A 13,443-nucleotide genomic window follows, 5' to 3' on the forward strand; every position below is an offset into this window, starting at 1 on the left:
TGGAAGAGGATCCGAAAAGGTTTATTGATGAGGTCTGCAAGATAATTAATGCTATGGGGGTGTCTTTAGAGGAGAAGGTGGAGCTAGACACCTACGAACTAAAGGATGTAGCTCAAGTTTGGTATGAACAATGAATGGGTGAGAGGCAAATATGAGCGAGTCCCATAGATTGGGAGGTGTTCAAGGAAGCAATCCTTGATTAGTTCTTTCCCTAGAGTTGAGGGAACGAAAGATGCAAGAATTTATTAACCTTCGTCAAGGGGATATGAGTGTGAAAGAGTATGCCCTAAAGTTCACCCAACTATCCAAGTATTCTCCAACCATGGTGGATGACTCGGGGGCTAGAAAGAATAAATTTTTAATGGGAGTGTCCAGCTTGGTAGTCAATGAATGTCGTTCGGCAATGCTTATTCCCCGTATGAATATTTCAAGTCTTATGGTCGATGCTAAACAAATTGAGGAGCACAATCTCAAAAAAATGAATAGGGAGGTGAAAAAAGCTAGAACCGGTGATGGGAACTTTTCCAATGCTAAGTTCGATGGGCAAGGTCGACAAAGGTTCAAACAAAGGTTCTCCAACCAACATTCCTCTAGTGATACCCCAATAGTCAACAAAGATAGGGTGTCTAACCGTAAGCCTCAAGGAGGTTATGAAAAGAGGACTCATATAGCAAAACCTACTTGTGCAAAATATGGAAAGAAACATGATGGTAAATGTTTAACCAGTGTGGGTGTTTGTTATGGTTGCGGTAAGAGTGGCCATCAATTGAACAATTGCCCAACAGTCACGACCAAGGGGAGAGAAGATAAGCAAACCCCTCCAAGCGGTTCAAACTCCAATGCTCAAAAGCAAAACCACTTTAATGCTCTTCAATCCCAAGAAGACCAAGAGAGCTCCCAGGATGTGGTGACCGGTATGTTACAAGTCCTTTCTATTGATGTATATAATTAGTTAGATGTTGGTGCCACTTTGTCCTTTGTTACACCTTTTGTGGCCATGAAGTTTGAAATACTCCCCAAAGTGTTATTAGAGCCTTGTTCGGTTTCTACCCCAGTTGGTGATTCTGTGGTTGATACGAAAGTCTATAGAAGTTATCCCATTACTTTGTCTCATTAAGTCACTTTGTTGGATTTAATAGAGTAGTATATGTTGGATTTTGATGTGATTTTGGGTATGGATTGATTACATTCATGTTATGCCTCTATAGATTGTAGGACTCGGGTTGTCAAATTCCAATTTTCAAATGAGCCAATTTTAGAGTGGAAAGTGGGGAATTCTATCCCTAGAGGTCAATTTGTTTCTTGTCTCAAAGCTAGGAAAATAATCTCCAAAGGGTGCATTTACCATTTTGTTAGCGTAAGGGATGTTGAGTCTGAAACCCCTACTCTAGAGTGTTCCCGGTAATGAATGAGTTTTCAAAAGTTTTCCCCGATGACTTACCCGATATTCCTCCCGAGCGGGAAATAGATTTAGGCATTGATCTTTTACCGGATACGCAACCTATCTCCATTCCTCCTTATAGAATGGCTCCGACCGAGTTGAAAGAGTTGAAGGAGAAAATAAAGGATTTGCTAGAAAAGGGTTTTATTAGACCAAGTATCTCTCAATGGGGTGCTCCAGTGTTGTTTGTTAGAAAGAAGGATGGGTCTCTTAGAATGTGCATCAACTATCGCCAATTGAACAAAGTGATCATAAAGAATAAATATCCCCTTCCAAGGATAGATGACTTATTTGATCAACTCCAAGGGACTAGTTACTTCTCAAAAATTGACCTTCGTTCGGGTTATCACCAACTAAGGGTGAAAGGGGATGATATACCCAAGACAGCCTTCCGAACTAGGTATGGGCATTATGAATTCCTTGTGATGTCATTTGGCCTAACTAATGCCCCGGTGGCATTTATGGATCTAATGAATAGGATGTTTAGGCAATACCTTGATATGTTTTTTATCGTGTTTAGCGATGATATTTTGATCTATTCAAGGAGTGAGGGCAATCATATGGACCATTTGAGGATTGTGTTGCAAGTCCTTAAAGACCACCAACTATTTTCTATGTTTAGTAAGTGTGAATTTTGGTTGAGGTCTGTAGCCTTCCTTGGTCATATTGTGTCAAGCAAGGGGATTGAGATAGATCCTAAAAAGAAGGATGCGGTCAAGAGTTGGCCTAGACCTCTAACTCCCAGTGATATTAGAAGGTTTTTGGGTTTGACCGGTTAATATAGGAGGTTTGTTGAGGGTTTTTCCTCCATCGCTTCTCCGTTGACGGCTTTGACTAAAAAAAAAGTTAAGTTTGAGTGGTCGGAGACTTGTGAGAGAAGCTTCCAAGAACTGAAAGATAGACTTACTTCTGCTCTGGTGTTGACCTTACCGGAGGGTTTTGTTGTTTATTGTGATGCCTCTAGAGTTGGTTTGTGATGTGTGCTCATGCAACATGGTAAGGTGATTACCTATGCTTCAAGGCAGCTTAAGATCCATGAGAAGAATTATCCGACCCATGATCTTGAACTAGTTGAGGAAGAGTTTGCTTTGAAAATACGGAGACATTATTTGTATGGGGTCCATATGGATGTTTTCACCGATCACAAAAGTCTTCAATATGTGTTTACCCAAAAATACTTGAATCTCCAACAAAAAAAGTAGTTATAACTTTTGAAGGATTATGACATGAGTGTCCTTCACCACCTTGGAAAAGCTAATGTTGTAGCGGATGCACTTAGTAGACTATACATGGGTAGTATGGCTCATATAGAGGATGGGAAGAAAGAATTGGTTCACGAGGTGAATAGATTGGCTCGTCTAGGTGTCTAACTAGTGGATTCCACGATTCATAATGGCTCTGAATCATTCTTTGTAGTGGATGTGAAGTCTAAACAATACCTAGATCGTATCTTAATTGAGTTGAAATAATCGGTACTCAAAAATTCCATTGAGGCTTTCTCCCAAGGGGGAGATGGGGTACTTAGGTACCAAGGTCAATTATGTGTTCCGCATGTTGATGGGTTGAGGGAGAAAATCTTAGAGGAGGCTCATAGTTCTCGGTATTCTATTCATACGGGACCCACAAAGATGTACTGTGATCTACTGGAAGTCTATTAGTGGAATGGTATGAAAAAAGATATTACGAGATTTGTAGCCAAATATCCTAATTGTCAACAAGTTAAGGTTGAGCACCAAAGGCCGGTAGGCTCATTACAAGATATACCAATTCCCACTTGAAAGTGGGAAAAGATCAATATGGATTTTATTGTGGGTTTGCCTCGTACTCGAAGACAACATGATTCTATTTGGGTCATTGTTGATAAGATGACAAAATTAGCCCACTTTATTCCTGTCAAGGTTTCCCTTTCGGTGGAAGACAATGCAAATTTGTATATAAGGGAGATAGCAAAGTTACATGGAGTTCCTTTATCCATCATTTCGGATCAGGGTACTCAATTTACTTCACACCTTTGCTAGTCATTCCAAAAAGGGCTTGGTTCCTAGGTAAAGCTTAGCACCGCTTTTCACCCTCAAGTGGATGGTCAAGCGGAGCGCACCATTCAAACTTTAGAGGACTTGTTGAAGGCGTGTTTTATAGATTTCAAGGGTTAGTGGGACAACCATTTGCTATTAATAGAGTTTGCCTACAATAATAGTCACCACTCGAGTATTGGTATGGCTCCGTTTGATGCCTTGTATTGTAGGAGAGTTAGGTCTCTGGTTGGTTGGTTTGAATTAGGTGATGTTGCTCTTATTGGTCCCGAATCTATTTTTGAGGCTATTTAGAAAATTCGGCTCAATAGAGAGAGGTTGAGAACGGCTCAAAGTAGACAAAAGTCTTATGCCGATGTGAGGAGAAGGGATCTAGAATTTGAAGTTAATGATTGGGTCTATTTGAAAATCTAACCTATGAAAGGTGTGATGAGATTTGGCAAAAAGGGGAGACTTAGTCCCGATATGTGGGCCCATATCAACTTTTGAAGAGTATTGGGAAAGTTGCCTATAAATTGGACTTGCCAAATGAATTGGCACCGGTCCATTCGGTATTTGACTTTTCTATGTTAAAGAAGTGTATTGGAGATCCTGTATCCATTACTTCCCTAGAAGGGTTGGGAGTTGATCAGAGCCTTTCCTATAAAGAGGTCCCGGTAAAGATCCTTGACTGGCAAGTCAAGAAAATGAGAAACAAGGAAATAGCTTCTGTAACAGTTTTTTGGAGAAATCATTTAGTTGAGGGTGCTACTTGGGAGGCTGAGTCCAATATGAAGTCCCGATATCCGCATTTCTTTCCTTCTACTATTATTCAAGCTTGAGGTAATTAGTTCTTCTTGAGTTTAGTGTTTGGGAGTCATGTGTGATTACCTGAGCTTTTCCATGATTTCCTTATGCTATGCATGTTCGTTGTGAAATTCATGTTAATGAGAAAATGAGTTTTCATGATTTATGTTCCTCATGTTGTTACACATTTAGTATAAGTTGCCTATTTGACTTCATGAGACATGTTGATGAACATGCCTTGGTATGCTTTTGAGAGTAATTGCATATTGGCTCCATAATATTGTGTTGAGCATTATTTGAGTTGGAGAAGTTAGTTCCTCCTATGATTATGAGAAATGTTGAGTTTCATGCATATTTGGGTTGTTAGATGTAGTTCCTACTCCCTTGTGTTTCATTGATCATGTTTGAGATGGAGTTGGTGTATCCTCCTTTGAATTGTGCATTAGTTTGACGTTTCATGCATAATGGGCTGCTAGTCTTGAGTCTTTATTTCCGTAGGTTGTTTAGATCATCATTCGAGGACGAATGTTCCCAAGAAAGAGATATTGTAACATTATGGAAATTCGTAAACTAAGAAAGAGTCTAACATAAAACTAATAGGAATAGTTAAAGCTTGATGTTATTGTTAGATCCTTGAACGTACCTTCCCGTACCTTAAAAGTCATGTATTAGTGTTGAAACATCAAGGTTGAAACCCCAAGGACCCACCCTAGGTCCTTGAGGAAAAGCCTCACAGAGGCTGCCTAGTAATGACCCAAGGAGGGCACCCATGCCTAGTGGGTCAGCCCACTGCCTGTAGATGGGAGTCATGGGTGAGGCCTGCCAAATCTGCTCCCAGAACCAGCCCCAGACCACTGACCTACGGTTTGCCAGCATGGGCCGTGGTCCCACACACGGTCCGTGGGTCCATGGTCGTGGGTCACACCTTGAAGTTGGGTTTTAGGAGTTGGTTGAGAGGTAGTTTCGGGTTTTTCATTTTAATTAACCATTAAGTGACATCGTTTTGTATTATTTTAGACTAAGTATATAAGTGTTTTATGCCCATAAACTTAGTCTTCTAAATCATACCTACCAAATTCCCAAATCTAATCAATTTTCCCCAAAAATCTTCTCTCTAGGATTCCAAAGAAGAAGAAGAAGAAGATCAAGTTAGGGCTTGAAGAAGGAGGCTTTCTGACACGAATTGTTTGGATTTCTTCATCTAAGGTATGGTAGTCTTTGAGTCATGGATAACCCTCAAACTCTCAATTTCAAAGTAAGAAATTCCCTAAAAGCTAGGGTTTTCACTCAAAGTCATGGATTCTTTCTAAAGACGTTTGTATGATTTAATTATCTTATATTATGATTGAATAGCTGTTTTATGGTGGTTTTATGATAAAATCTCCCATGAATCCATGAATCCCCATATCCCTAATTTATGCCTTTTTGTGATGTGGGTGAATTCTAGTAAGGTGAATCCTATGGAATTGTACTTGTTGTAATTTAGTCATTCTAATAATGTTATTATCCATGTTTAATGAAGTAACCCTAGATGTGGTTGGATGAATATGCTCCTAGATCCAAGAAGGGTAAAACATGAGAATTATGTCAAATTGCGGGCTTCATGTATATATACCTTATGAACATGATTATAGTCTAGTAATAGTGTTAATTGAAAGTTCATTCACATAAAATCATAATGAACATGGTGTGAAAGTTCTTCTCACTATATGATGACTCTAAGGTTGAAAGTCCATTCTCACCTATTGAATCTATGAGCTATTTTGTGAGTTGTGTTGGATGAAGGGTAAGATACTCCTCCATGCATGTAAATTCAATTCAAGACTAAACAGTAATTGTGGGAAGTAATGCTTAGCACCGAGTGGATATTGAATATGAGATAGAGACTCACCCGTTAAGAAAGGTCGGGTTTCTTAAGTTAATCTCATGACATGAAAGCTCCCCCTATAAGAAAGGTAGGGTTTCTAGTAACAATCTCATTATCATAGAATTATATGCCCGCATAGGTCTTTATCTAGTGGATCCACCTAAAAGCTAATACATTTAGTTCTACGTTAGGCACGTAGAACACCTCTTTTCGGTGTGGGGCATGACACCGGATTCCATGTTAAGCTCACATGGTTGGTTAAGGCTTAGTCCCAATATAATGAAGAAGATCAATTATTAACTATGATTGCTCAAGAAGCTTTACTTAGCATGGGTAGGATTATTGGATCTTACTTATGCATTGAACAAGTAGACTTTGAGGGTGCTTATGGTATGTTTCCATTATACTATGATGATTTAAATGTTCAATATCCTTATGACTTATGCTTTTACACTTAAAGTGTATGATGATTCTCAAACTTGATAAATGCATGCTTTTCAACTAGAATGTCTTTTTTAGCATTTTCAAGGATTTTTGTGCATGGCTATTATACTTGGTGCATTTTTGTACTAACCCATATTTCTTCTACATTTTTCCACAAAGTGTAGGTTCCGGTGTTTAAGGTGATCTTCTTTGATACAATCTTGGATTGACTATTCTCCAAGCTTATGGTGAGTCCTCATGGATCCGAGGACGAGTGATGTCATGTTGTTCTTTTTCTTTCATTGTACTAGACTTTCAGATTTGTTGTAAGGGTTGTGACCCTATTTGAGACTTCGATTGTAATTGATGGCTAAATGAGACAATATCTAGATTTCCACTTTGTTTTTATAAAAATTTCTTAAGACTTGAAAATGTGTTTTACTCTTTATTATTCTTTACTTATGTTATGATATGTTAAGTGGATTAGATGATGCCTTTAGGGGCATTATGTTTCTTGTTACCTTTAGGAGGTACCCTTGGGTCGTGATAATTTTTCGCGCCCCGAGACTACACCCTGGACGTGGCCAGGACTTGAGAACCATTTTTGGCCCCAAGCAAACCCTTGGCCTGGCTTAACTCTTAGCGGAAGACTTACTCATGATAAAAGCACTTTAAAAAGTGAACTGTAACTAACTAGATAACTTAGAATGTTTTAGAAATAAACATTCAACTAGCCAAAATGTCAACTCAAGTCATAACAATTGAAAATGAAAAACTCAAGAACTAATAATATCTAACTATCTATGAAGCCTCTAATAACTAAGATGGACATTGGGACAAAACCCGCGACATCCTAATGAACTAGAATAATGAAACAATAAAAAGGGGATCCTCTAGATGAAAGGAGGCTCACCAACGACTCTAAAGCTCAACTAGATCAACGAAGTGTTGGATCCTGATCCTGGTTACCTGTATCTACATCATAAAAGATGCAGGCCAAATGACATTAGTACATTGAATGTATGAGCATGCAAGGGGAATTCTAAAATAAGACATAAGCCTGAGAGGGAATTGAAAGAACTTACCTGGTCTAAACTCAACTCAATTCATATCAATATAAAGCAGTAATATAAATGCAATATAAAAAAATCTTTAAAACATGTAGATAACAACTCAGTGTATTGAAAAAATACAACAATAAATTGGTTTGTATATGAAAATACAAGTAACTCTGTGTATATAAGAATACAAAATATATTTGTTGGAGTGTCTCTAACCAACAACCATCACTATGAGCTATGTGATGATACAACGTCTTGCCTCACGCTGTCAGGGTTGTCCTATACCTTGACGAGGGTATAGAACCTAACTACTAAATGGATCCACTAGTCTATGCTAAAAGCATTAAGGAATCATCTAAAAAGTATGACCCTTTTCTACCCATGTTGGCTACACGGTTTATGGAGACTTTGAATTGTCTGAACTCAAACTCATCCCCAAATCGGTGCTCAATACTACTCCCAAAATGTAACTAGCTAATATGTTTAAAATCATAACTCTTTCTGTGCTTTGAGATAATTACTCAAAAACTAGCTCAAAAGCTCTCTACGAAATCCGTGTTTCCTCTCTTGTTTAAATGGGAAAACATTTACTCTTTGGGAATACATAGTTCCCATAAAATCTTTTGAACAAAATGAACTTAACTTTTAATCTTACTCAACTCGATGCTCAAGTCCTAAAACAAGTTTAATGCATTTGTAAAAGACTTTTGGAAAGACTCTAAGAGCTCTATAGACTTGGCTCTTAACTTTCCTTGAATTTGAATTTATGGATTCAAGGTTATCATTCATGTTTATGGATGATATCTAGATGTTTAGACGTACCTTAGAGTGTATAAATCAACTATAAAACATACGTACGATTCAAGGAAACTCAAACGGAAAGAAGTGGGAAAGGGTAGAGGACCTGGCGACCCTGGTGTACTGAGTGGGGCAGGGTGCCAGACCTGTAACTATAGAACCTGGGTTGGGGTGCACGTAGTGGCGTGGCGACCCAGAGCTTAAACTACAGATCCTGATATGGGGCACATTGAGTGGCGCGACGCCCCACCCCATTTCCTAGAAAGTTCGATGAATTTCCATACTCATTTTTTTACCCTAATTCATCTAGAATCGAGTGGTTTCTTCCCCAATCACTTAGATTCAAATACCCATCATTATTGTACAAGAATATACTCAAAAATAACCTTAAAACTCATACAATTTACACAATAACTCATCAAAACTCAACAATCAAGATTATGAATGAAACTTCAACAAAATTCATCAAGAACTCAAATCCTCTACTTCCTAGAACAAAATTATGTTGAATTAATCATGATTGGAGTGTGGGTGAATGACCCCAATGCTATGTGAACTCACATACCTCTTAGGGATCAACCTTTCGTGAAATCAGCAACGAAAGTCCTCAAGAACTTGACGAACGCTTGACTTTTTCTCCTTTTTCTCCTTTTTCTCCTTTTTCTCCTCTTCTTGAACTTCTCTCAAAGCCATATCATATTTTAGGGTTTGTAAAACTGAACTGAATCAGTTTAGACCCCTATATATTACCAAATTTCGTATTAACTCAATTAGGTAAGGAAAAGACCAAAATACCTCTCTTAAATTTGGGTAATTTTCCTTAAATGACAGGCAAATTTTCAAATTATCATATCTCCCGCATACGAAATTGAAATTTATCAAACTCAGTGGCATTGGAAAGATAATTTAAATACCTTTTATTTGATATCTTATGGGCCACCTAACTCCTCATGTACTGAAAATTATGGTCATTTGAAGTTGACCTAAAACTCATACTTAGCATAACTTGCAAAAATTTCAAAATTTTATTCTCTCCATAAATAGTTTTCTTTAAAATTATAGTCATTTCTAAGGAGGGATGTTACATTTATAAGGATCTAAATTGGAAATAGCTAAATTGAGAATTTTGAAAGTTACGCTTAAGTTGTGAGTTTTGGGTCAACTTCAAACGATCATAACTTTAAGTACATGATGAGTTAGGTGGCCCATACGATAGGTCTTGGAATCCTCTTTCCAACACCACCGAGTTTGCTATGTTTCGAGTTCGGATAAGTGAGATGTCCGTTTGAAGTCAGCCTATCCATTAAGGAAAGTTACTCGAATTAATAAGGGGTATTTTGGTCTTTTCCTTACCCCATTAGCTTAAAACAATTTTAATAATATTTTAGGGGTCAAAGCTAATTTGGATCAGTTTCACAATCCTAATTTACACTTAGGGTTTTAGAAGAGATTTCAAGAAGAGAAAAGACGAGAAAAGAGGGAAGGTTCAAGGCGTTCATCAAGTTTCTTGAGTTTTGTTATGGAATTTCGCCAAGGGTTTGATCCCTAAGAGGTATGTAAGTTCTCATAGTGTTGGGATCATTCAACAACACGTCAATCATGTGATTTTAAATCCGTAATTTTGTTCTTGAGGTTGAATGATTTGAGTTCTTGATGCGTTTTCTTGAAGTTTCGTTCTTAAATCGTTTGCCATGAGTTTGATGAGTTCTTGATATAAATCTTGTTGAGTTTGAGGGTTGTTTTTGAGTATATTCTCGTGTACTTGTATAGAGTAATTGAATCTAAAGAAAATTTGAGGAAATCAATCGATTCTAAGTGATTTAGGATCAAAAAACGAGAAGAAAAATTTGTCGGATTGACTTGGGAGGGGAATGGAGTGGCACGCCCCAGATGCGCCAGAGGGAATGGGGCGGCGCCCCATATGTGCACTAGATTATGTTCTTTGAAGTTTAGGAGTTGGCGCCCCGCGCCGTAATTTACCAGGGTCGCCTGGCCCCACCCTTTTTTGTGTTGTTTTCTCCGTCTAAGTCCTTTTAAAGTGTACCTTTACTCCCTATTGATTCTAACTACTCTAAACTAAATCTAAACATATAGTGATCATTCATAACATGAATCAAAACCTTAAGTTCATAATTCAAATTCACGTTAGAGCTAAGAGTTAAGTCTTGAGAGTTATTCCGAGTCATTTTGAAAAGTATTTTACAATCTTTTAAAACTTGTTTTAAGACTTGAGTACTTGAGTATGAGGATAAGCATAGTTGAGTTTCATTTTTCAAAATGAATATATGGGAACTAAGTATTCCCAAAGAGTAAATGTTTTTACATTTTAAATGAGGGGAAACATTCATTTTCAAATGAGTTCATGAGGAGTTTTGAGCACTATCTCTTTTAAGAAAAATCTTTTGAGTAATTATCTCATAGTTTGAGGATGAGGAAAAGTTTTTAAACATATGAGTTGAGTATATTTTTGGGAGTAGTACTGAGCACCGATATGAAGACAAGTTCATACAACTTAAAGTCCTCATAAATCATGTAGCCAATGTCGGTAGAAAGGGTCATACTTTTTAGCTGATTCCTTATTGATTTTTAAGCATAGCTTGGGGATCCACTTAGTTGAGGATGTCTTATACTCTGACAAGGTATAGGACAGTTCTAGCAGCGTGGGCGAGACGTTGTATCATCACATAACTCATAATGATAGTTTTCGGTTAGAGAATCTCCCAAATAGAGTTATTTTGTATTTTTACATACTAACTGAGTTATTATTATATTTTTCAATACATTGAGTTGTTATCTATTGTTTTAAAAGCTTTTCTTTATATTGCATTATAGTTATTGCTTTTATATTGAATTGAGTTGATGTTGAGTTGAGTTGAGACGAGGTAAGTTGTTTCTTCAGTTCTAGTTCAATCTTATGTCATGTTTTAGATTTCTCCCTGCATGCTCGTACATTCCATGCACTGACGCCATTTAACCTGCATCTTTTCTAATGCAGATACAGGAAATCAGTATTATATATCAACCGGTGCTCCGTTCATCCAGTCGGGTTCCAAAGTTATTCGGTGAGCCTCTTTGCTGCCGGAGGATCCCTTATTTGTTTCTATTATTTCAGTTTTGTTAGGATGATCTGGGGTCTTGTCCCGACATATATCATAGTGTTAGAGGCTTCATAGATAGACAATAGTAGTTCATGAGTCTTCTTCATTTCCTTTGTTAAAGTTGAGACTTGAGTTGCCTCTATGGCCAGTTCAATGTTTATTTCTAAATATTCTGATTTAAGTATTTGAGACATTTGTGTTAAAAATTTATTTTGAGTTCATTTACTGATGAGTAAGTCTTCTGCTGAGAGTTGAGCCAGACCAAGGGTTCGCTTGGGGCCAGCAATGGTTCTCGAGTGATGGTCACGTCCAATGTGTAGGCTTGGGGTGTGACAATTTTTCTTGGAAATGCCCTAAGAACAGGAAGGCTAATGGGGCAATAAAGCCTAGTCTTCTTCAGTGGCTCCAGCAAATAGAGCTGCTTTGAGAGGAGCTACTTCAGGGACAGGCGGAGGAGAAACCGTTTGTATGCTATAACCAGTCACCAGGATCAGAAGAACTCACCTGATCGATTCTCTTTCCCAAAGTCAAATGCTACTGTACTGAGCCAAAGCTCCATGCCCTTCTTGAATTGCAATCATTGAGTTCTGATGTTGTCACTGGTACGCTTAAAGTTTTTAAATTCAATGTTTATGCCTTAATTGATCCTGGTGCGAGTCTGTCTTTTGTGACTCCTTATGTTGCCATGAAATTTGAAATTTCCCCAGCAACAACTTCTGGAGCCTTTTAGTGTTTCCACCCCTGTTCTGCTTAGTGTGATCTCATTCGAGGATGAATTTTCCAAACTGGGAGATATTGTAACACCCAGACTTCGTAAGAGCTAAATAGATATCCGAGTAAGTCACCCATTAGTTTTTAGTTTTAAGGTCAACTTCAAACAACTATATCATTTAGCACATAAAGATTAGGGGGCCCATGACCTATCAAATTGAAGGTATTTGAGTCCTCTTTTCAACGCCCCCTTGTTTGCTAAATTTTGAGCTCTGAGTAAAAAGTTATGGTTGTTTGAGTGAAGCCTCTTCATTTAAGGTATTCCATCCGTTTTAGGAAAGGGTATTTTGGGCTTTTCCTTTTCCTAGGACTAATACGTTTTTTCTCACCCCAAATAAGGGTCTAATCTGATTTAGACCATTTTTTCCACGTTTCAAAACACTTAGGGAATTAGAGTGAGGTTTTAAGAGGAGAAAAAGGGCTAAGTTCAAGCGTTCTTCAAGAATTATGGAATTCACCAAGAACGTCGTTCTTTCTAGGTATGTAAGGCTTCCTATAGTGTTGGACTTGTTCATCCTCACACCATACATATATATTCGTCCATGAAATCGTTATATTAAGAGATTGTTGATATGTTCTTCATTGTTATTCAATCTTTAATAATGGAAGTTCTTGACTTTCTAGGGGTTGAGGAACTTGAGTATGAGTTGTGATTTTTGATAAAGATTATATTAGTTTCGATGAATTCATGTTGTGTTTTTGAATAAAAAAGAGTTTAAAAGAAATCACTCGATTCTAGATGAGTTAGGACTCGAAATTGACTTTAAAATTTTGTCGGAATTCTGGGTATAGAGTGGGGCAGCGCGCCTAAAATACTTGTTAGTAGTTTGGGGCCTGGCGCACCGCGCCAACAGTGCGCCCCAAAGTTTAGCCAGTAGTTTAGGTCGTGGCCCCTTGCGCCACTCAATAAACCAAGGTCTCCTGGTCCATTTTTTTTCGTGCTTCATTTTCGGACGTGTTCCTTTGAATCGTTACTACATTCTCTTATTCTTATTAACTCCTATAGGTTCCAATAATCCTTGAGATGTCCTCCATGTCCTAATCACATGTCTTAATTTTGAATTAACTTAAAGATAAAGTAAGTTAAAATGGATGTTTTAAAGCTCTATTTTCATAAAAATGTAAGGGCTTTTAGTTGTAATAGATATATATGTATACATATGAA

General features: G+C 37.7%; 1 protein-coding gene across 1 annotated transcript; it reads left to right on the forward strand.

The window, feature by feature from the left end:
- The first annotated feature begins 322 nt into the window (after positions 1 to 322).
- LOC125869861 (uncharacterized) lies at positions 323 to 11,475 on the forward strand. Its single transcript, XM_049550276.1, has 2 exons — positions 323 to 914; positions 11,405 to 11,475. The coding sequence occupies exons 1-2, from the start codon at positions 323 to 325 to the stop codon at positions 11,473 to 11,475; spliced, it is 663 nt and encodes a 220-aa protein (XP_049406233.1).
- Positions 11,476 to 13,443: the final 1,968 nt, after the last annotated feature.

Source organism: Solanum stenotomum, chromosome 7, assembly GCF_019186545.1.
Source record: "Solanum stenotomum isolate F172 chromosome 7, ASM1918654v1, whole genome shotgun sequence".
In the NCBI taxonomy this organism is placed as follows: domain Eukaryota; kingdom Viridiplantae; phylum Streptophyta; class Magnoliopsida; order Solanales; family Solanaceae; genus Solanum; species Solanum stenotomum.